This window comes from Salmo salar, chromosome ssa01 (assembly GCF_905237065.1).
Source record: "Salmo salar chromosome ssa01, Ssal_v3.1, whole genome shotgun sequence".
Lineage (NCBI taxonomy): Eukaryota > Metazoa > Chordata > Actinopteri > Salmoniformes > Salmonidae > Salmo > Salmo salar.
Genome location: NC_059442.1, coordinates 59,831,060 through 59,852,132, shown reverse-complemented (window position 1 = coordinate 59,852,132; position 21,073 = coordinate 59,831,060). Strand labels below are relative to the sequence as shown.

Here is a 21,073-nt window from a genome sequence, read left to right as displayed (position 1 = left end):
GTTTCTCTTTGCTTATTTCAGCTGTTCTTGACATAATATAGACTTGGTCTTTTACCAAATAGGGGTATCTTCTATATACCACCCCTACCTTGTCAAAATGCAAATGATTGGTTCAAACGCATTAAGAAGTAAAGAAATTCCCCAAATTAACTAAATTCTACAATGTAGAAAATAGTAAAAAAAAGGGGGGTGGATTATATCTTACCTGAAGGCTGTCCAGCTTGATAGCACAGTTGACCAGCAGGACCCTGGCTAGCAGCAGGAAGGGGTTCCACACCAGGCTGTACCCAGACTCTCCATCCAGTAGAAGACTGCCGAGCAGGGCTGAGGTCAGGGCACCAGGCTGGGAAGTAGAGCGATATGACAGAGGGGATCAAGACTGGCATACGGCTGAGGAAAAGATCAATGATAAATTGTGGCTCTGCTGCCCTGTCCCCTGAAGTTCTGCCTGAAATGGCAACTCTATGTAGGTATGAAGGAAAAGGAGATATGAGTATTTTAATAAACTAGGCTACAAGTGAGGATTTCCTACACTGGACAACTTTTTACAGCTGTTGATAAATCATTAATAATCTGCCCCCCCCCCCAAAAAAAGTAATACATTAAGATAAGGGGAGAACATGGTTATATTCAATAAAATTCACAAGTTGATTTAAAACCTGTTTAACCCTTTTTAATGGTTGTCTTAAAGGATTTGTCCAAAATCGTGCGACAAAACATTTTACTGTCCTTGCATTTATGGCAGTGTAAGTTGTCGTTATACAGTATCATACTCATCATAAGCATTAATCAGTTAAATTAGACATTGAACCATGGATCTAGTTGTTGGATCTACAGCTAGACATGGACCTAGCTGTTGGATCTACATGGATGTTGGATCTACAGCTAGACATGGACCTAGCTGTTGGATCTACATGGATGTTGGATCTACAGCTAGACATGGACCTAGCTGTTGGATCTACATGGACATGGATGTTTGATCTACAGCTAGACATGGACCTAGCTGTTGGATCTATATGGACATGGATGTTGGATCTACAGCTAGACATGGACCTAGCTGTTGGATCTACATGGATGTTGGATCTACAGCTAGACATGGACCTAACTGTTGGATCTACATGGACGTTGGATCTACAGCTAGACATGGACCTAGCTGTTGGATCTACATGGACATGGATGTTGGATCTACAGCTAGACATGGACCTAGCTGTTGGATCTACATGGACATGGATGTTGGATCTACTGCTAGACATGGACCTAGCTGTTGGATCTACATGGATGTTGGATCTACTGCTAGACATGGACCTAGCTGTTGGATCTACATGGATGTTGGATCTACAGCTAGACATGGACCTAGCTGTTGGATCTACATGGACATGGATGTTGGATCTACAGCTAGACATGGACCTAGCTGTTGGACAGTTTCTTTGTATAGAGATCTCAGAAATTCATTATAACTACATAACATTTCGTGAGAACCCTGTTTAAAGGATGTATAGTCCTAGGCTTGTTGTATAGGTGGAGTTATAGGGCAATTTGCACATTCACCATTATTCCTCTAAGTGTGGAACTGCATTTTTTTTTAAAACATTTATTTTTTGTTTCAAACCTTTTAGAAAATGTAGATACCAATGTCACACATTGGCCCCATTATTTATAGAAAGACCCACATACCCAGACAAATGTCTTGATTGCTACCTGTGCTTCCAGTCCACTACTTTGAACAAGCAATATTTTTCCTTTATGTAATCACCAACTCACATTTTTTTTGGACAATGCAGTGGCACATTAGTGAAGGCACGCACTTGAGTTGTTCTCCCTAGTCCCCAGGCCATAATGCATAAATAAAAAAGCTCAATTTACGAGGGTCCTCTACACGACAGGGCAGATAAATCACAGCCAGGAAAATTATTTGACAGTAGAATCACTCTCTCTGTTGTAATATGTGATTAAGTCCTCCAATCAGGTGTCTCCACCGGGCGCAGGAGGAAACTTCTCTCCTTACCTAGGGCGGGGCGATATGGCCAAAATATCATATCATGGTATTTTTCAAATTTTTGACCGTATGAGGGTATTTGACGCAATTTTATGTTTTTGATTAATAAAAGTTCTACGTTTGCTTCATGAATAGTGTGTGACCCTAGGGTGGCAACACATATATACTAAATTATTTCAATGTGTCTTTCTCCATTCGGATTGTTTTATACTGTTCAATTCAAGTTCAACCTAAAATAATTTCCATCAATTTCTGCATTTCCTGCACTCATTTGAGATCAGTTCCACACTGCCACAATATGGGCAAAAATACTAGGCCTTATTTTTTTTAACCAAAAGTTGCAATTTAGATCAAAACACTTGGGTGAACTTTTGGAATCATGGAAATAGAATGTTTATTATAATTCTATAGTTAGAATATAAATAATAGTGGGCACTTTGAATACAGTGTTGTTTGACATGACAATGAATGAAAAATACCATGGACAAGTTATTGTGACAGGGTAAGAACTAAAGTGACGTTCAATGTTTCCTAGGGGACCCTATAATCTTTGGCAAAATTAAATCTTTATTCATATAGCCAACATATTCATGCTTCATCTATTCCTCTTTGATTTAGAAGCTACTGTTGCACAAACAGCATGCTGATTTTAGCCTCCACCAGTGCTGGTATCAGGCTGTATTAGCTAGCTACATTTGCTCTGACTCAGACTTTTAATAGCTAGTTAGCTAGCGATTAGCATTAGTGGCTAACACGACAGATTAACTTGCTAAGAAAATACAAACGAGCTGTTTGAAGATGTAAGAAACACTAATTAATATTGTAATTATAGAACGCTTGTGGATTAATATTAAGATCAAAGTGGAAACAACATCGTTGTCATCAACATTGTTGCATGTGCTGCATTGACCATGCAGACTGAACGCAAGTCGTGGTCAAGCAACAACAAATGCGCACCTTGAGTGACAGGGGGTGTGGGACTAGGTCTGTGTGGAAAGCGGCATGGAGAGAGAGAGAGAGGGATGACTCAAGTGTCGGAGTAAACAATAAAAATTGACGTTAAACACGGCGTATCACATTTAACAAGCCAAACATTAAAATACAGTTATAGAAGGCAGGGGCGAAAATCTGATATCAACTTGAGGGGACAATTACATGACATTTTCTCAAGAGCAATTCCTGAGGGGGACACCAAAAGTAGTGCTGTAACACATAGCCTACATTGTAATATGGTAAATGTATATTGAGGAACCAAAGAAATAAGGTGTTTGCCGTACTCCTAACTACCGGTACCCAAAACTACACAACTAATCACAACAGCAATACCATTGCCTTTAACAAATCTTAGTTCAGTCACCAGTTTAAGTTGAGAGTGGGGGTATCCATGGCATTTTCCAATTATGTTCCTATTTTACAAGTCAACAAAATGGAGAACCTTTCATAATGTTGCCAAACAAAGACTCAACAAACTTACCTGAGACTCCCTGTCTCTGCCAGTCTGTCCCTGCATATCTGTCCCCAACTCTGCTGTCTGTGTGCCATCTGTTGCCTGCTCTGCCTAATGACATCATTGTGAAACATTTCCATTAGAATTTCATTTCTTTCTTATGAACATTTTATCAACTAGTCTTTGAGATATTAGGCTACTAGGGTTCTTACTTTGCGTTTTGGTGTACTGAAAAATACTCTGATGTCCGTCTTTTATTTTTCTGCCATTTTTCTACCTGGCTGGCTGGCTACACACACACACAGTGTGTAGGTTATTTACAGTAGGAGATGGGCTTCTATCATCTTATCTTTTATCATTCTATTTGGGCTTCGATCTAAAAGGTATCTAGCAAATGTGAAACGGATTAAAATGACAAGAGTTGACAGCTGTATGAGTTCACCATTTACACAACATATACTGCAACCTTTTGTAATTTTAATAGTTTGTTTCATATTGGCTGGCTTCCACCAATTCTGTTTCAGTGGTGTTTGCTATAATCGTTGCTACCCGGGTTAAATAAAGGTGAAATAAAATAAATAAATAAAAGTTCCCTTGCGACAATTTAGCTTTTGCAACGAGACCATTAAATATATTGGTAGAAGAGACAATGGTAGAAGAGAGTGTAGTTCTGTTCAGTTTGGACTTCAGTTTATCGCTAACCTTATCACAGGGACTTTGAAGCACTAACTTACATGCTGATCTTGGAATAAATTGACGATAGCAAAGATTCCATCTTTGACGAGGCCACATAAATGGAATAGGTACTAGCTAGCTTAATAGTTAATATTTGCCCGCTAGCTCTGCATATTCAGCTAGTGTGTGTGCGCGATTGACTGGATTAACCTCACGTCAGTTACGTTCATTGAGTGCCTTTCAGACAGTGGACACGACCCCTCTGTTACCTTGCCAAATAAGGAACTGGCAGTGGCTATTAAGTGTCTATAATCAGCACACTTGCTTTCATTGCGTATTATTAATATTATTTAAATTACATAGTTATGTTTCAGTGATATATTGGGGGGGACAAATCATATTTTTCCCAGGATGGGGGGGTCGTGTCCCCCCCGTCCCCCCCGGGATTTCCGCCCCTGATAGAAGGTAAAGTAAAAACCCAAACCAACCAAAATACAGGTATATAGTAAAATACGATATACCGCCCAGCCCTGTCCTCACCCCCGCATTATTGGGACACAAGAGAAGGTTAATTACTAGGGCCTGTCCCCCTCGGTCCTCACCATTCATCACACTGTCAGAATCACATCCCAGTGCTGCCACACACACACTCCTTGTGTCCAAAATCACCTTCTAAAACGTCTGGTCTGGAAATGTCTTGTTAGGGAAATAGAATAGTCTAAAAGGTCGAGCTCCTTTAGGTTAGACCTGGGGAGGGGGGGGGCTATGGATACATTTGAAAAAGCAGTGTGTGTGTGGAGAGAAAACAGATAGGGGTGTAACTGTACCTCAGTGAGTGAGGATAGCAGGGCCGGGGGCAGCAGGTCAGGGACATGGATGGTGACAGAGGGACATGGATGGTGACAGGGGGACCCGTCCAGTTACTCTGGACAAAGATGTCCAGAGATGCTGGCGATGTCCAAAGATGCTGGCGATCGCCAGGGCCAACAGAGCAATCTCCCTGAGAGAGAGAAGAAAAAGAAAGAAAGAAGTCACAATGAGTAGGAATAGGAAAAAAATAGGAACTAAAAGAAAAAGAACAGAGAGAACAAAAAACAATGGAGGGGAAGTACAGGACACAGAACTACTAGACACTAGAGAAACAAAACAGAAGAGAGAAGGAGCAATAGAAAAGCGAGGACAAAATAAAAATGTAGAGCTCAGAATTGTCAAACGAGGCTTTCCAAAAGAGCGAGCGCAAGCTCAGTACAGAGATGAAAAGAGATGATATTTACACTGAACAAAAATATAAAAACACAACACAAAGTGTTGGTCCCATGTTACATGAGCAGAAATAAAAGATCCCAGAAATGTTCCATATGCACAAAAAAAAGTATTTCTCTAAAAATAAATTGTTTACATCACTGTTAGTGAGCATTTCTCTTTTGCCAAGACAATCCAACCACCTGGCAGGTGTGGCATATTAAGGAGCTGCCACAGATGTTGTCAAGTTGAGGGAGCGCGCAATTGGCATGCTGACTGCAGGAATGTCCACCAGAGCTTTCACTAGAGGATTTAATGTTATTTTCTCTACCATAAACCTCCAACGTCGTTTTAGAGAATTTAGCATTATGTCCAACCGGCCTCACAACCGCAGACCACGTGTAACCACGCCAGCCCAGGACCTCCACATCCGGCATCTTCAATGGTGGGATCGTCTGAGTGGGATGCTGAGGAGTATTTCTGTCTGTAATATATCCCTTTTGTGGGGAAAAAAAAGTCAATTCTGATTTGCTGGGCCTGGCTGACTGATTTCCTTATATGAACTGTAACTCAGTCAAAACTTTTAAATTGTTGCATTTCTATATTTATTCAGTATTTTAGTTCAGTAATTTAGCAGGCGCTCCAATACAGAGCAATTAGGTCGTCTTGCTCAAGGGCACGTCGGCAGATTTTTTTTTACCTAGTCGGCTCGGAGATTCAAACCAGCGACCTCCGGTTACTGGCCCAACGCTGTTAACCACTAGGCTACCTGCCGCTTAACGAAACGAGTAAAGATACACCCATTTGATTTCCACACCGCGAATCAGGCCGGCAGCCTTCCAAAGTGGATATGGCCGGCTGCTTCAATCCTCACAGCAGGACTCATTCAATAACACGTCTGGTGTAACCAGGCACAGGTTGGGGGCAAAGAGGAACAAGAACAACGCTGCTTCCATCTCCCTCAGGGCAATTAAAGCCATGCATACATACAGGCTCCTCTGACACATGTAGTTAACTACAAACGCTGTAAGACAAATGGGAGAGGGAAAGACGATTGAAAGCTTCTGATACGGAGGGTAGCGACGGGTGCTGTAATACCCATTCTTCCACAGACATCCCGATGGGAGAGAAGGAGATGTGAAGCTGTCCTTATTAAAAATGTATAATTCATGGCAGCAGGAAGCTCCACTCGGCACCGTTCAGTGAGAAGCATCAGCCCATGCCTGGCAATTCCCCTACCCCTTCACTCAATAATTTTTACTTTTTTTTTAAATCACTGTACTGGCAACGTTCCTGCCATCAAGAACTAAACTGTGGTGGGCCTCCATTTTGAAGCGTCACCTGGCAGCGCAGCTTGGCCTAAACTCAGGTCTAAATCATGGCATGAGGTATTGTTTTTAAGATGAAGTCACGGATAGTTGTATTCATTCATAGTGATGTACACTTAAAAAATAAATACGTGGGCTTGAGTTGAAAGGATAGTAAATGTTGTTTAAACTTGTTTATAATAAACACTAAATGCAGTGGTCCCTAACTCTGGTCCTGGGGAGCTACAGGGTGTGCAGGCTTTTACCCCAACACTAAAACACTTGATTCAATGAATTTATTTCATTTATTTAACCTTTATTTAACCAGTTGGCCAAGTTGAGAACAAGTTCTCATTTACAACTGCGACCTGGCCAAGATAAAGCAAAGCAGTTCGACACATACAACAACAGAGTTACACATGGAGTAAAACAAACATACAGTCAATAATACAGTACAAAAACAAGTCTATATACAATGTGAGCAAATATATGCATACATACTGTACACACACACACAAAAAAAAAAATGCAATACCTAACAGTAACATTGAATAAGGCATCAGCATGAAATCCCTACCCAGATATTGTTTCTACCAGTCAACATTGTTCTCCTCTGTGCGGTCATTGAGGTAGGCCAGGACCAGTCTCTCCAGGTAGGCATCAATGGCCTCTCCATCGCTGCAGTCTCCTCCACCCTGCAGGTCCAGGACCTGAGGACTCAGCACCACCGCCTCAAAGTCCCCATCAAACAGGGACTGCAGCAGGAGACCCGCCTCTGGAAAAGGAACAAGCAGTGAGACACACAAGAAGATGACAACGTAACATCTTCAGAGATGCGTTTTGTGTGCGTGCGCATCTGTGATAATGGGTGGCTCAAATATGATAGACCATGTAAAAAGAAAGTCGTTAGTTCTTTTGACACCATCACAATTTTGCTATTGTGTGTCCATTGTTTTTACTTTGTCTAACTGGTGTCGCCTCATATTTATCTGTGGATTGCCCGTTATCTTGAAAGGCATCCTAGGGTACAGCCTCATTGTTTGAAATAGGTAGATCACTATCCCACAAAGGCTACTGTTCAGAGTAAAAGCATTAGAACCAAACCATCTCGTTATTGTTGTCAGGGTTCACCCCAGCATTTTTGGAGACCTTTAAGTAACTGCCATTTCCTGCAATCTAGAGCAAGAAATTGCCTTGTGTGATAAATCAAGTTTAAGAGTTTGGTGGCCTAAGTAAGTTACGGTATTTTGACTTAGTTTAATGACTTGTTTCCGAGCCAGCAGATGCAATCATGTTTACATTAAGACAGTGGTTTCCAAACTGTGGGGCACGAGTGGTCGGCTTTGAACCTACTGTTGAAAGTTGTAATAGTACAATGTACAAGCGGCAATACTGAAATTTGGTAGTGTATCATCAGTTCCTCTTGTCTGTTAGTCATTGCATAGCTTAGAGAGCTATTATAACTTGGGATAATTGATCTGGACATTTCTGACATGTCTGCTAACTAAATTTGCCCATACATACTGTTGTAATTCTTTTTTTATTCAAATATCACATGAATACGCATTAGACATGGCAAAATATATAGAATTACAAAAATTGATTTGTACCCAATGTTTTCAGAACTTTTAGTTCCATGACTGATCAAAACTTGATTTCTCATGGCTCCCTCTTGTCCCTCTGCAGCAGACATATGGTGAGCAATGATTAGAACATCGAATCACAAAAATAACAGCACACATATAGAATCATGAAAAATCGCAATACCTATCGTATCAGCACCTAAGTATCGTAAGGTCCCTGACAATGCCCAGCCCTACTAGTAAGCAGTAGCCTCAGAAGCCATTACAGAACGGCACATCGCGTTGAACAACAAAAGGAGCTGATTGGCTGGCACAGCCATTTCAAAATGGCTGATGTGGCTACTGCTAGCTAGCTTGCTAGCATGAGGACAAAAAGGAATCTGCTGGCTACGCGGCACGATACACTGCCTTGCTCCACAACATACCCACTCTCATTTTGTTTCTCACAGATCATTAGTGCTAAACTTCAGTTAATATCCCAGGCATTTATTTGCTTAAAATCACTGAACACAAACAGGCTCTTATTAGAGACAGGCTTCTATTCGAGCCAGGTGTCTATTTCCTTAATGCACACATCTTCTCCTCATTTGCAATGTTCATTGTTTAATTCCAGCGTTCACCTCCAGAATGTTAATACATCTCTTCATTTCCTGCACTAATGTGTTATCATTTACACAATGTTATGTTTGTCTTATTATGACTCTATATTTAAAAACAACCCTTGCCTTAAATGTCTAAGACAATTGAGGAGAGAGGAAACCACAACTTAATTAGGTCTATAAATCAATAGACTAACTGTTAAATGTGACTGGCTTTATAAAATCACACACATATATATATATATATATATATATATATACACACACTGCTCAAAAAAATAAAGGGAACACTAAAATAACACATCCTAGATCTGAATGAATGAAATAATCTTATTAAATACTTTTTTCTTTACATAATTGAATGTGCTGACAACAAAATCACACAAAAATAATCAATGGAAATCCAATTTATCAACCCATGGAGGTCTGGATTTGGAGTCACACTCAAAATTAAAGTGGAAAACCACACTACAGGCTGATCCAACTTTGATGTAATGTCCTTAAAACAAGTCAAAATGAGGCTCAGTAGTGTGTGTGGCCTCCACGTGCCTGTATGACCTCCCTACAATGCCTGGGCATGCTCCTGATGAGGTGGCAGATGGTCTCCTGAGGGATCTCCTCCCAGACCTGGTCTAAAGCATCCGCCAACTCTTGGACAGTCTGTGGTGCAACGTGGCGTTGGTGGATGGAGCGAGACATGATGTCCCAGATGTGCTCAATTGGATTCAGGTCTGGGGAACGGGCGGGCCAGTCCATAGCATCAATGCCTTCCTCTTGCAGGAACTGCTGACACACTCCAGCCACATGAGGTCTAGCATTGTCTTGCATTAGGAGGAACCCAGGGCCAACCGCACCAGCATATGGTCTCACAAGGGGTCTGAGGATCTCATCTCGGTACCTAATGGCAGTCAGGCTACCTCTAGCGAGCACATGGAGGGCTGTGCGGCCCCCCAAAGAAATGCCACCCCACACCATGACTGACCCACCGCCAAACCGGTCATGCTGGAGGATGTTGCAGGCAGCAGTACGTTCTCCACGGCGTCTCCAGACTCTGTTACGTCTGTCACATGTGCTCAGTGTGAACCTGCTTTCATCTGTGAAGAGCACAGGGCGTCAGTGGCGAATTTGCCAATCTTGGTGTTCTCTGGCAAATGCCAAACGTCCTGCACGGTGTTGGGCTGTAAGCACAACCCCCACCTGTGGACGTCGGGCCCTCATACCACCCTCATGGAGTCTGTTTCTGACCTTTTGAGCAGACACATGCACATTTGTGGCCTGCTGGAGGTCATTTTGCAGGGCTCTGGCAGTGCTCCTCCTTGCACAAAGGCGGAGGTAGCGGTCCTGCTGCTGGGTTGTTGCCCTCCTACGGCCTCCTCCACGTCTCCTGATGTACTGGCCTGTCTCCTGGTAGCGCCTCCATGCTCTGGACACTACGCTGACAGACACAGCAAACCTTCTTGCCACAGCTCGCATTGATGTGCCATCCTGGATGAGCTGCACTACCTGAGCCACTTGTGTGGGTTGTAGACTCCGTCTCATGCTACCACTAGAGTGAAAGCACCGCCAGCATTCAAAAGTGACCAAAACATCAGCCAGGAAGCATAGGAACTGACAAGTGGTCTGTGGTCACCTGCAGAACCACTCTTTTATTGGGGGTGTCTTGCTAATTGCCTATAATTTCCACCTGTTGTCTATTCCATTTGCACAACAGCATGTGAAATTTATTGTCAATCAGTGTTGCTTCCTAAGTGGACAGTTTGATTTCACAGAAGTGTGATTGACTTGAAGTTACATTGTGTTGTTTAAGTGTTCCCTTTATTTTTTGGAGCAGTATATATATATATATATATATATATATATATATATACACACACATACATACACACACACACACACACACACACATATATTTCTACAGAAATAAGACAGAGCCTAATTCCGTTGCCCGTTTGAGTGTTTGTTTAATATCCTACTGATTCTGTGAGCTCTAAGCCTCACGCAACCACATGTAAGATAAACAATGTAACACATTCAGTGTTTTTAATCTGTACTAAAAGCTTTATACTTTGGTGCGTTAGACCAGCCTCTCTGGTATGAATGAATGAAATTGTATTTTTGTGTCAAGTTGCCAGTTGGCAACCCATTCCTTAATGGGATTAATTGATACATAAACAAACATTACAATAATTCACTGTGATAATTCAGTGATAATTCTTCCGGTGTTCTCCCTTGCAGAGAGCGTCACAAAGAGTGAAAAAAATACAGATAAAAATCAATATATCACAGTAAATAAGGTTATCCAAACAATAATTATATCCCAGGAGCAGTAAAAAAAAATGTTTTTAAAAATTAAAAAAACGCACACACACAATCAGTCAAAAGTTAGGACACACCTACTCATTCAAGGGTTTTTCTACATTGTAGAATAATAGTGAAGACATCAAAACTATGAAATAACACATATGGAATCATGTATCCAAAAAAAAGTGTTAAACCAAAAAATATTTTATGAGATTCTTCAAAGTAGCCACCCTTTGCCTTGATGACAGCTTAGCACACTCTTTTCATTCTCTCAACCAGCTTCCCTGGAATGCTTTTTCAAGTCTTGAAGGAGTTCCCTGTAGCTCAGTTGGTAGAGCATGGTGTTTGCAACGCCAGAGTTGTGGGTTCGATTCCCACGGGGGGCCAGCACAAAAAAAAAATGTATGAAATTGTATGAAATGTATGCATTCACTACTGTAAGTCGCTCTGGATAAGAGCGTCTGCTAAATGACTAAAATGTAATGTAAAATGAGTTCCCACATATGCTGGCTGCTGTTCCTTCACTCTGCGGTCCAACTCATCCCAAACCATCTTAATTGGGTTGAGGTCGGGTAAATCTGGATGCAACACTTCATCACTCTCCTTCTTGGTCAGATAGCCCTTACACAGCCTGGAGGTGTGTTGGGTCATTGTCCTGTTGAAAAACAAATTAGCGCAAACCAGATGGGAAGGCGTATCGCTGTGGTAGCCATGCTGGTTAAGTGTGCCTTGAATTCTAAATCAATCACAGACAGTGTCACCAGCAAAGCACCCCCACACCATCACACCTCCTTCTCCATGCTTCACAGTGGGAATCACACATGCAGAGATCATCCGTTAATCTACTCCGCGTCTCACAAAAGACACGGCGGTTAGAACCAAAAATCTCAATTTTGGACTCATCAGAACAAAGGACAGATTTACACCAGTCTAATGTCCATTGCTCGTGTTTCTTGGTCCAAGCAAGTATCTTCTTCTTATTGGTGTCCTTTAACAGTGGTTTCTTTGCAGCAATTCGACCATGAAGGCCTGATTCACAGTCTCCTCTGAACAGTTGATGTTGAGATGTGCCTGTTACTTGAACTCTGAAGCATTTATTTGGGCTGCAATTTGTGAGGCTGGTAATGAACTTATCCTCTGCAGCAGAGGTAACTCTGGGTCTTCCTTTCCTGTGGCGGTCCTCATGTGAGCCAGTTTCATCATAGCGCTTGATGGTTTTTGCAACTGCACTTGAAGAAACGTTCAAGGTTCCTGAAATTTTCCAGACTGACTGACCTTCATGTCTTAAAGTAATGATGGACTGTTGTTTCTCTTTGCTTATTTGAGCTGTTCTTGTCTGTTCTTGGTCTTTTACCAAATAGGGCTATCTTCTGTACACCACCCCTACCTTGTCACAACACAACTGATTGGCTCAAATGCATCAAACAGGCACACCTGTTAATTGAAATGCATTCCAGGTGACTACCTCATGAAGCTGGTTGAGAGAACGCCAAGAGTGTGCAAAGCTGTCATCAAGGCAAAGGGTGGCTACTTTGAAGAATCTCAAATATATTTTGATTTAACACTTTTTTGGTTACTACATGATTCTATGTGTGTTATTTCATAGTTTTGATGTCTTCACCATTTTTCCACAATGTAGAAAAAAAAGTCTAAATAAAAAGAGAAACCCTGGAATGAGTAGAAGTGTCAACTTTTGACTGGTACTGTATATAATATACATACCATATATTGGTATTATTTATAATTGATTTAGTGTTGTTTACATTGTTCCAAATTGTCTGAAAAATTATATTTATAATAACCCTCCTTTTCCCTTGAACTCCTTATTGTTATTATTAATATTATGATCATCATCATTACAATAATAAGTAATGTCATTATCATTAGTAGGTTTAGTATAGCAGCCTTGTTTCACCACCATTGAGCTGTAGGTCTAAGAGCGCATCCTGTTAAGTCTTAATACTGTAACTTACTTAGGCCTATATTTCAATACTTACAGTGCATTCGGAAAGTATTCAGACTCCAAGACTTTTACCACATTTTGTTACGTTACAGCCTTATTCTAAAACGGATTAAATAGTTTTTCCCCTCATCAATCTACACACAATACCCCATAATGATAAAAGCTAAAACAGATTTAGACATTCTTGCTAATTTATAACAATTTAAAAAACGAATACCACATTTACATACGTTTTCAGACTCTTTACTGTGAGCAGGCTTTTGGGTGTTGGAAGGGCATCGCTGAAGGGGGAGGAATTTTGATTGATAAAGATAAGTGTAGCTATGAGGCCAAGGCGTCTCAGCCTGGTATAATTGCATTTAATGCAATTGGTGTGCTACGCTTCAGCGTCTCTCCAGCTTTCATTAGTTCTTTATTTGAACAGGGATGCCGGTGGTGCTCATTAGCATTGATTGCATTGTGTTCACCTGATGGGAGTGAGGAAAGGGCTGACAGAGGGAGAGAGAGCAATGGGAAGGAGGAGTGGCTGGGTGTACAGTAACAGAACTGGTAAACCTGAGCAAACTAAAACAGCCCTGCAAGCTAACAGACATGTGCAGCAAATAGCCTAGTGGTTAAGAGCATTGGGCCAGTAACCGAAAGGTTGCTAGTTTGAATCCCGAGCTAAATAACTATAAAAATTTAATAAAATTACATTTTAAAAACACACAGCATGTGTCCCAAAAATCTCTCCTTGCTCCTGAAGTGTGCACTCCTTCACAACTGCCCACAAAAAATATAATCCATGATTGTAGTGAACAGGTGCACCAGGATTTTGGGAGAAATTAGAGATTATTGGGACATGCCAATGCTTTCACTGATAAAGCTGCACTGATAAATGTTTTCAATACAGAATGTCATAGTAGAAATCAAGAAAACCAATCATCCATTCTTAACAGTCTTGTCATTTCAATAATAAAGCCATGTGTTTTGAGACTGATATTCAATGACAACCTGACACGCACCAAATGCTATTCTATTTCAGATTTGTCAGGGAACAGAACAGCAATTATGGAAAACAATTCGACCTCAAATTAGACAATTCATAAAAAGGTTCTCACATTAAGCAGTCCTTAATGTAAGGCAAATCAATATGAATTGCCCAGGGCCTCTCAATATTCAAGCAACATTTAATGCATTACATTAGCGTAGATTTCGTAACTAGTCAGTGTCAACAGCCTCATATCACTCCTAGAAGCACACACACCGGAACAGGGAGGTAACTAGCTACATTGTATGTCATCAGTGTAGACTTGCTGGATTTAAAAAAAATAAACTTGCAGTGTAATGAAACAGGGCTAACGCTTCATTCACAATATATCATTGCAATCCAGTCTGATGTCAAAAATTGCAGAGAAGTGATGTCTCAAAATCACAGCCTAGTTTGCTTTATCCAAATATGACCAAAATATGTCATGTCTATTCCGATAACAGCCCAGACAACCATTACATAACTAGTGCTACATCACTTAATACAGCTACTGTCCAATGAGTGACTGGATGATGGGCGAGAATTATATGACAGGGCTGATTATTGTGCAAAGCCAGTGACCTCGGTTTTAGCACAAATGATCATACATACATAAAGAAAATAGCCGAGCATACATACATGTCAAGAAAAGAGCCGAGCATATAGCCGCAGTGCATGGTGAATGTCCAGAGACTTAACGTTTTCCCATCACCGGGGCTGGGATGCTTGCCCCACGTGCGTGGCCGCAGCCTCAATGCAGTAAATTGACAAAAGAGTGTTCAGCGAAAGAGCCTGACAGCAATTAACTCACTATTGCTGCCTCTCATATAATGTAGCAAGAAAACATTACAGAGACCAAAGCTACTAGTTAGTTTGGCTAGACATCTAGCTCCCGGTAAATTCCGGTGGAAATGTGCAAGTTCACAGGCTGCTCGCACACTTGTGTTGTGAACAACATTAGCATGAGCAAAAGTAGTGGAATCGCCGGTTGGCCTTCAAAATAAAAGTCCCACATTGCAATTTATGCCAACGGTAAAAATAGTGGAATCATGCCACAATTGGATTAGATAATCATAAACAAGGTTGGAATGTTAAAGAAATTCAACAAAATGACAATTATTTAACTGTACACAAAAAAGTTTAAAATATGTTGGAAATTGAACTGTGGATGTATTAAGACTTCACATATACATATAATAGCTACAACGCTAATATTTGTGAAAACTCTTCAGTTGTGTTCTGTGAGTGCCACTGAGTAGGCTGATAACTCATTTAATGGACCCAAGATTCATAGGTCAACTGTACATTGCAATATGTACAATAAGGGCTCCTGAGTGGGCAGCGGTCTAAGACACTGCATCTCAGTGCAAGAGGAGTCACTACAGTCCCTGGTTCGAATCCAGTCTGTATCACATCTGGCCGTGATTGGGAGTCCCATAGGGCGGCGCACAATTGGCCCAGCGTTGTCCGGGTTTGGCCGGGGTAGGCCATCATTGTAAATAAGAATTTGTTGTTAACACTTGGAAAGTTAGATAAAGGTTAGGTTAAATAAAAAATACAAATAAAATTGTCCAATGCACACAATAGGCCGAAAAGTGTGGTGATTTCCCACAGTTGAAGTCCCGCACTAAAAGCTGCAAAGCTAATATTTGTGTAAACTCTTTCGAATTGTAATATGTGGGAGTCACTGAGTATGCTGGTAAAGCTGTACGTACATTGCAATATAAGTACACCCCGATTGCATTTCTGAAATCTAATACATACAGTGCAATTTCAACAGTTTTTTGTTAGTTTTTTTGTCCAATTAACCAATTGTCTTTTGTGGAATTTATATAACATTCCTACATTGTTTAGCATTATCTAGTCTAATTGTGGCACGATATCACAATTTTTTACCTTTGCATGTGTCAATGGGGGACTTTTATTTTGCAGGCTAACCACCGATTACACTTGTTGCTAATGTTGTTCACGGCACACTGGTGGCTCGCGCGAAGGCAGTGAGAGGGTGAGATGTGGCACAGCCTCTGGCGAGCTAGCTACCGGTATAACAATATTGTGACAATAACGTAGCTAGCTATAGTTGGGTTTAAAAGTTACAGTATGAGTCTATGATATTAATATTCAGTCAATTGCATGTGCCAAAATTTGACTACTCTGCGGTGTAGTGAGCCACTACTCCATTCTCGGCTCGTGTTAACCGTTAAAGTTAGATTCTAAAGGTGTCTCCCACAAATTGACAGCTAGTTTGCTAGCATTCAAACCTGTGTTTTCATGAAGTAGCTAACTAGTTCGTTTCAATGAATCAGAACACGTTGCCCAAATATTTAACATTGAAACATTCCACATTCAAATGACCTTATCAAACCATTGACAAACCGACTGACAGTGGCTAATTGCGAGCCATGCATTTCTTCCGTCTCCACATTATTATTTTAGTTAGCTACTCATTAGCTGAACGTATTAGCAACCAGCTTTATTTGTGACGGTAGCTACAATACTCACAAAACTAGGTATAACTACACCAAAATGTACAATTTGATTTATACTGCTTTTCGAATAAATTATTAATAATATCTCACCTGCAGCGCTGAAAACATTCTGCTTCCATTCAGTTGCCTCGCCGCTTGGTTTCAGAAAACCCCGGAGCACGGGAATCTCAGCGTCCCGCAACATCCCAAAATGTGATTTGCAGCAGTCTTACAATGAGTCAATACTGTTTCCAACCGGGATCGGCATAATTGTAAATTGACAATATATACCCTTACTGTAATGTAGGTTATTTCAACTCAATGGTATACATTTGTGAATTTCAACCCATGTGCTGTGAGTGACATCAGTGTGCAGCCATGACAGATACTCATTGCGTCATGGGAAACCTAATAAGGAGGGTGCTGGCATTGATACTTTTCTAATATCTCTGGTGTTGGTCGCGCAAGTGACTTTGGTGTCTGTGAAGAACAGCTGCCTCACAGGCTGATGTTTGCGCCACTGCTGCCTCACAGGCTGATGTTTAACCAACTCCGCCCATTCTTTCCCAGCCAATCAAATGAATGCTGCCTCACAGGCTGATGAGAGAGTGGTGAGGAGGAGGAGTGTACAATGTCCAGAATGGACTTCACCATTCATTTTCTGTATTCAGGGTTCACTCAAACAGCGTTTTAAGCTTTGTTTTTAATATTTACAATTACTGCTGATTTCAGGATTGTATATCGATTTGCTCTCCTTAAAATGAAGTTATCTGATTTATTCCTTTCATTCTCTGAATTGTTTACTCAAACTTTTCTCCACCAGCTCCTGATATCAGGGCATAAAAACTACAATCTGTATCTTGAATTATGTGGGCGCACATGCGCACCAGGCTCAAGCTCGTTTTCCATGGTTTTCTCTGGCTAAACTAGCTGGCTAGGTGAACTATGCTAGTTTCCTCATTGCCAAACTTCATAAATACTGCACCCTCAACTTCAAAACTCCATATGGTAGTCATACAATCATTTAACTAAGAAATTCGCTGTAAATAAAATGTAACATTATTTATTGTTTTGTTGAACAGTCTGTATTACGGAGGATATCATTGCTACTTAACGCGGATCCAAGTTCAGTTTTGAGATCCACCGGCGTCAATGGCGTAGGGTTAGCTGGACGTTTCTGACTGCCCATGGAACTGTGGCAAAGGGCAGCCTCTCCCCGCTTGGCTCATTGGGATATGTAGATACACTATATATACAAAAGTATGTGGACACCTCTTCAAATGAGTGGTTTTGGCTATTTCAGCCACACTCATTGCTGACAGGTTTATAAAATCGAGCGCACAGCCATGCAATCTCCATAGACAAACATTGGCAGTAGAATGGCCTCACTGAAGAGCTCAGTAAGGCCATGGTCTGGGGCTGTTTTTCATGGTTCGGGCTAGGCCCCTTAGATCCAGTGAAGGGAAATCTTAACGCTACAGCATACAATGACATTCTAGACAATTCTGTGCTTCCAACTTTGTGGCAACATTTAGGGGAAGGCCCTTTCCTGTTTCAGCACTGCAATCCCCCCGTGCACAAAGCGACCCCATCATACACCTTTGGTATGAATTGGAACGACGACTGCAAGCCAGGCCTAATCGCCCAACATCAGTGCCTGACCTCACTAATGCTCTTGTGGCTGAATGGAACCAAGTTCCCGCAGCAATGTTCCAACATGTAGCCTTTCCAGAAGAGTGGAGGCTGTTATAGCAGCAAAGGGGGGACCAACTCCATATTAATGCCCATCATTTTGGAATGAGTTATTTGACGAGCAGGTGTCCACATACTTTTGGTCATGTTGTGTATGTACAGTCTTGTACACTTAACCTTTTTTAAACAGACTATCGTTTTTGTTGATTAAATCCAACTTTATTAATATAATGAGTAATCCAGGAATGTCACAAGTTAACTGACATGAGAAAACTTGAGAAAAATAGTAATTACAGAGCGCATTGACTATAATGAATGGCTAAACGGACACAAAGGGTCAGCAGAGATCCTCCTCCTCCTCCTTACCACTCTATTGTGTATTGCGGCACAGCTGCCTCAAAGGTTGACGTTTAAGAAAATCAGACCATTCTTTCCCATCAGCCAATCAAATTCAAATTGTAAAAGGACACAAGCAAGAAGAACCATTTATAAATATTTCATGCAGCTAGCTGATCGAAAAGGTAAGCACATGGCATCCAAAAACACTGACTATTTTCATATTATAGGCTACTGGCTAACATATAAAACACTAAAATGGCAAGACTATTTACAAATGATACAGGCTGACATATAGATTAGCTAAACTGCTTTTCTGGTTAGTTATCTTTTTTCAAAAGAGCAAACAATTAGCTTGCCAGATAGCTAGCTGCATCTCGGCTGGCTATTTAGGTAATGTTTTTCATCCAGCTACATAATGCAGCAAGTATAGCTACTACTGCTACTAACTGCTTAACTAGCTATTTTCTCTGGAGCAATGAGCTAATATAGGAATCTGTATCTTAACTAACTTGCTAGATAGATATAACTTTTAATCTAACTAACAATACAGGCTCCTTTCAGGCTGGTCTGTCACGTCCTGACCATAGAGAGCTCGTATTTTCTATGGTAGAATAGGTCAGGGCGTGTCTGGGGGGTTTTGTCTAGTTTATTTATTTCTATGTTTGGTTCTAGTTTATTTTTTCTATGTTGGGTTTTTGTCTAGTTTAAATTTTCTATGTTGTGTTCTAGGTTCTTTTTTCTAGGTTGGGGTTTTCGTATGATTCCCAATTAGAGGCAGCTGGTCATCGTTGTCTCTAATTGGGGATCATATTTAAGTTGTTGTTTTTCCCACTAGTGTTTGTGGGAGATTATTTTGAGTTTATGCATGTAGCACCGCTTCGTCACGGTTAGTTTTTTTTGTTTATAGTTTGTCTATCTTGCATAGTTTCACATAGAAATAAAGATGTGGAATGATACGCACGCTGCGCCTTGGTCTCTTTCATACGACATCCGTGACATGGTCAGTGTACTTAGAGGTCTTAAAATAACTGTCCAGTGAAAATCACACGTCTAAAAGTTCATATTCTGTTAACTCATACCCAAATAATGTTGTTGACTCGTCCTATACTCGTATTTGTGGCCAAAGCATAAATTTGAGAAAACAGTAAAAATAAATGCTTGCTATTTCCTCATAGAAGATGTCATTCCGAGTGGGATGAGCTGGCTGGTATACGCCCACACCATTTTGTTGTTGGTATACACCCACACCATTCCAATACAGAAAAGCTGCTTTTTAACATACTTAATTAAAAAAAAATGGAAGAAAAACTATTTCCCTCATATTGTAATTAATTAAAGGTCATATTTCATATAAATATGGAAATACTGGACAGTTACTTTAAAGGTTAGTGGGTCTCAAAGCTAGCAGTTTCACCCACAGCCTCTGAGGCTAGTCTATGTGCAAGTCTCCTCGGAGGCTGATCAGAGTAAATAGGGACCTTACAGGGTGGTCTATAATAAATGTTCCTTGCAGGCTGGTCTATCATAGAGGTTTCTTGCAGGCTGGTCAGTGTGAATAGGGGGCTTGCAGGCTGGTCTATAATTGAGGTTCCTTGCAGGCTGGTCAGTGTAAATAGGGGCCTCGCAGGCTGGTCTATAATAAAGGTTCCTTGCAGGCTGGTCAGTGTAAATAGGGGCCTCGCAGTCTAGTCTATAAGGGCTCCCGAGTGGCGCAGCGTTCTAAGGCACTGCGTCTCAGTGCTAGAGGCGTCACTACAGTAAGACTGGGAGTCACTGGGACCCTACAGAGATGTCACTCCTGTCATCCTCCCCTGGAGGAGTAGAGGGAGAGGGACGTCACCGCTCTACTGTGGGACAACATGGACCTCCTCTACCCTAGCAGAATTCAGGTACTCTCTATGGATTAATAACAAATATACTCCTACATTTGATTTAGTTTTGTCATTTTTCTTTTTCAGAGGGGGGTTACAGGTGCAAAAACAATCAAATAAATGCATACAAAGATAACTCCAACCCCTCAGTCCCCATCCACGTGCCCGTATCCTCCCTTCCTCCCTCCCCACCCAGAAACCCTGCCTCTTACCCCATCCCACCCAGCAACCAAGGTTGCTTATCAGTCCCCCTCCCACCCATTCATCCCGAGTCGCCACTTAGATTCCCCCAGCCCCCCACAACGACCAAAGATCCCCTTCCTGTACCACCACTTCTCTGTGGGCCTGAATGGAAAGAAAGTAACAAAAGTCTAAATAAATATAAATCATTGGTTTGTACTGTATGTGTGGGGCTTTAGCGGAGATAGTTCATTACAGATTCAAGTATATTTGTCCAGGCCTCAATTGTTCCTTTAAAAATAATAATAATAATAATATTTAACCTTTATTAAACTAGGCAAGTGGGAGAGAGTGACGTGGGAGAGAGTGAGGTGGTTGCCATGTTAGAGCCCAGCAGTGAT

General features: G+C 41.2%; 1 protein-coding gene across 3 annotated transcripts; it reads right to left on the bottom strand.

The window, feature by feature from the left end:
• Positions 1–195: 195 nt before the first annotated feature.
• On the bottom strand, positions 196–17,082 carry LOC123743452 (tetratricopeptide repeat protein 27). Of its 3 annotated transcripts, none has more exons than XR_006770254.1 (4): positions 16,702–17,082; positions 7,245–7,442; positions 4,946–5,118; positions 196–343 (listed from the first exon to the last, which is right to left on the bottom strand). XR_006770254.1 is itself a non-coding variant. In XM_045720635.1 (2 exons), exons 1-2 carry the CDS (start codon positions 16,793–16,795, stop codon positions 7,258–7,260), a joined length of 279 nt encoding a protein of 92 aa, XP_045576591.1. In that variant the 5' UTR covers positions 16,796–17,082; the 3' UTR covers positions 7,150–7,257. The 3 variants fall into 3 exon arrangements, 1 of the variants encoding a protein (XP_045576591.1); XR_006770255.1 differs by lacking the exon at positions 16,702–17,082 and adding an exon at positions 14,762–15,050; XM_045720635.1 differs by lacking the exons at positions 196–343; positions 4,946–5,118 and having other exon boundaries at positions 7,150–7,442.
• Between the last annotated feature and the right edge of the window lie 3,991 nt (positions 17,083–21,073).

What these genes read in the sequence shown, in the direction of transcription:
- LOC123743452 (XM_045720635.1), bottom strand. Translation starts at nt 16,795, where the DNA reads ATGTTGCGGGACGCTGAGATTCCCGTGCTCCGGGGTTTTCTGAAACCA. An exon ending in GAATGTTTTCAGCGCTGCAG is followed by an intron (nt 7,443 to 16,701) that starts GTGAGATATTAT and finishes TTCCTTTTCCAG; the next exon opens with AGGCGGGTCTCCTGCTGCAG.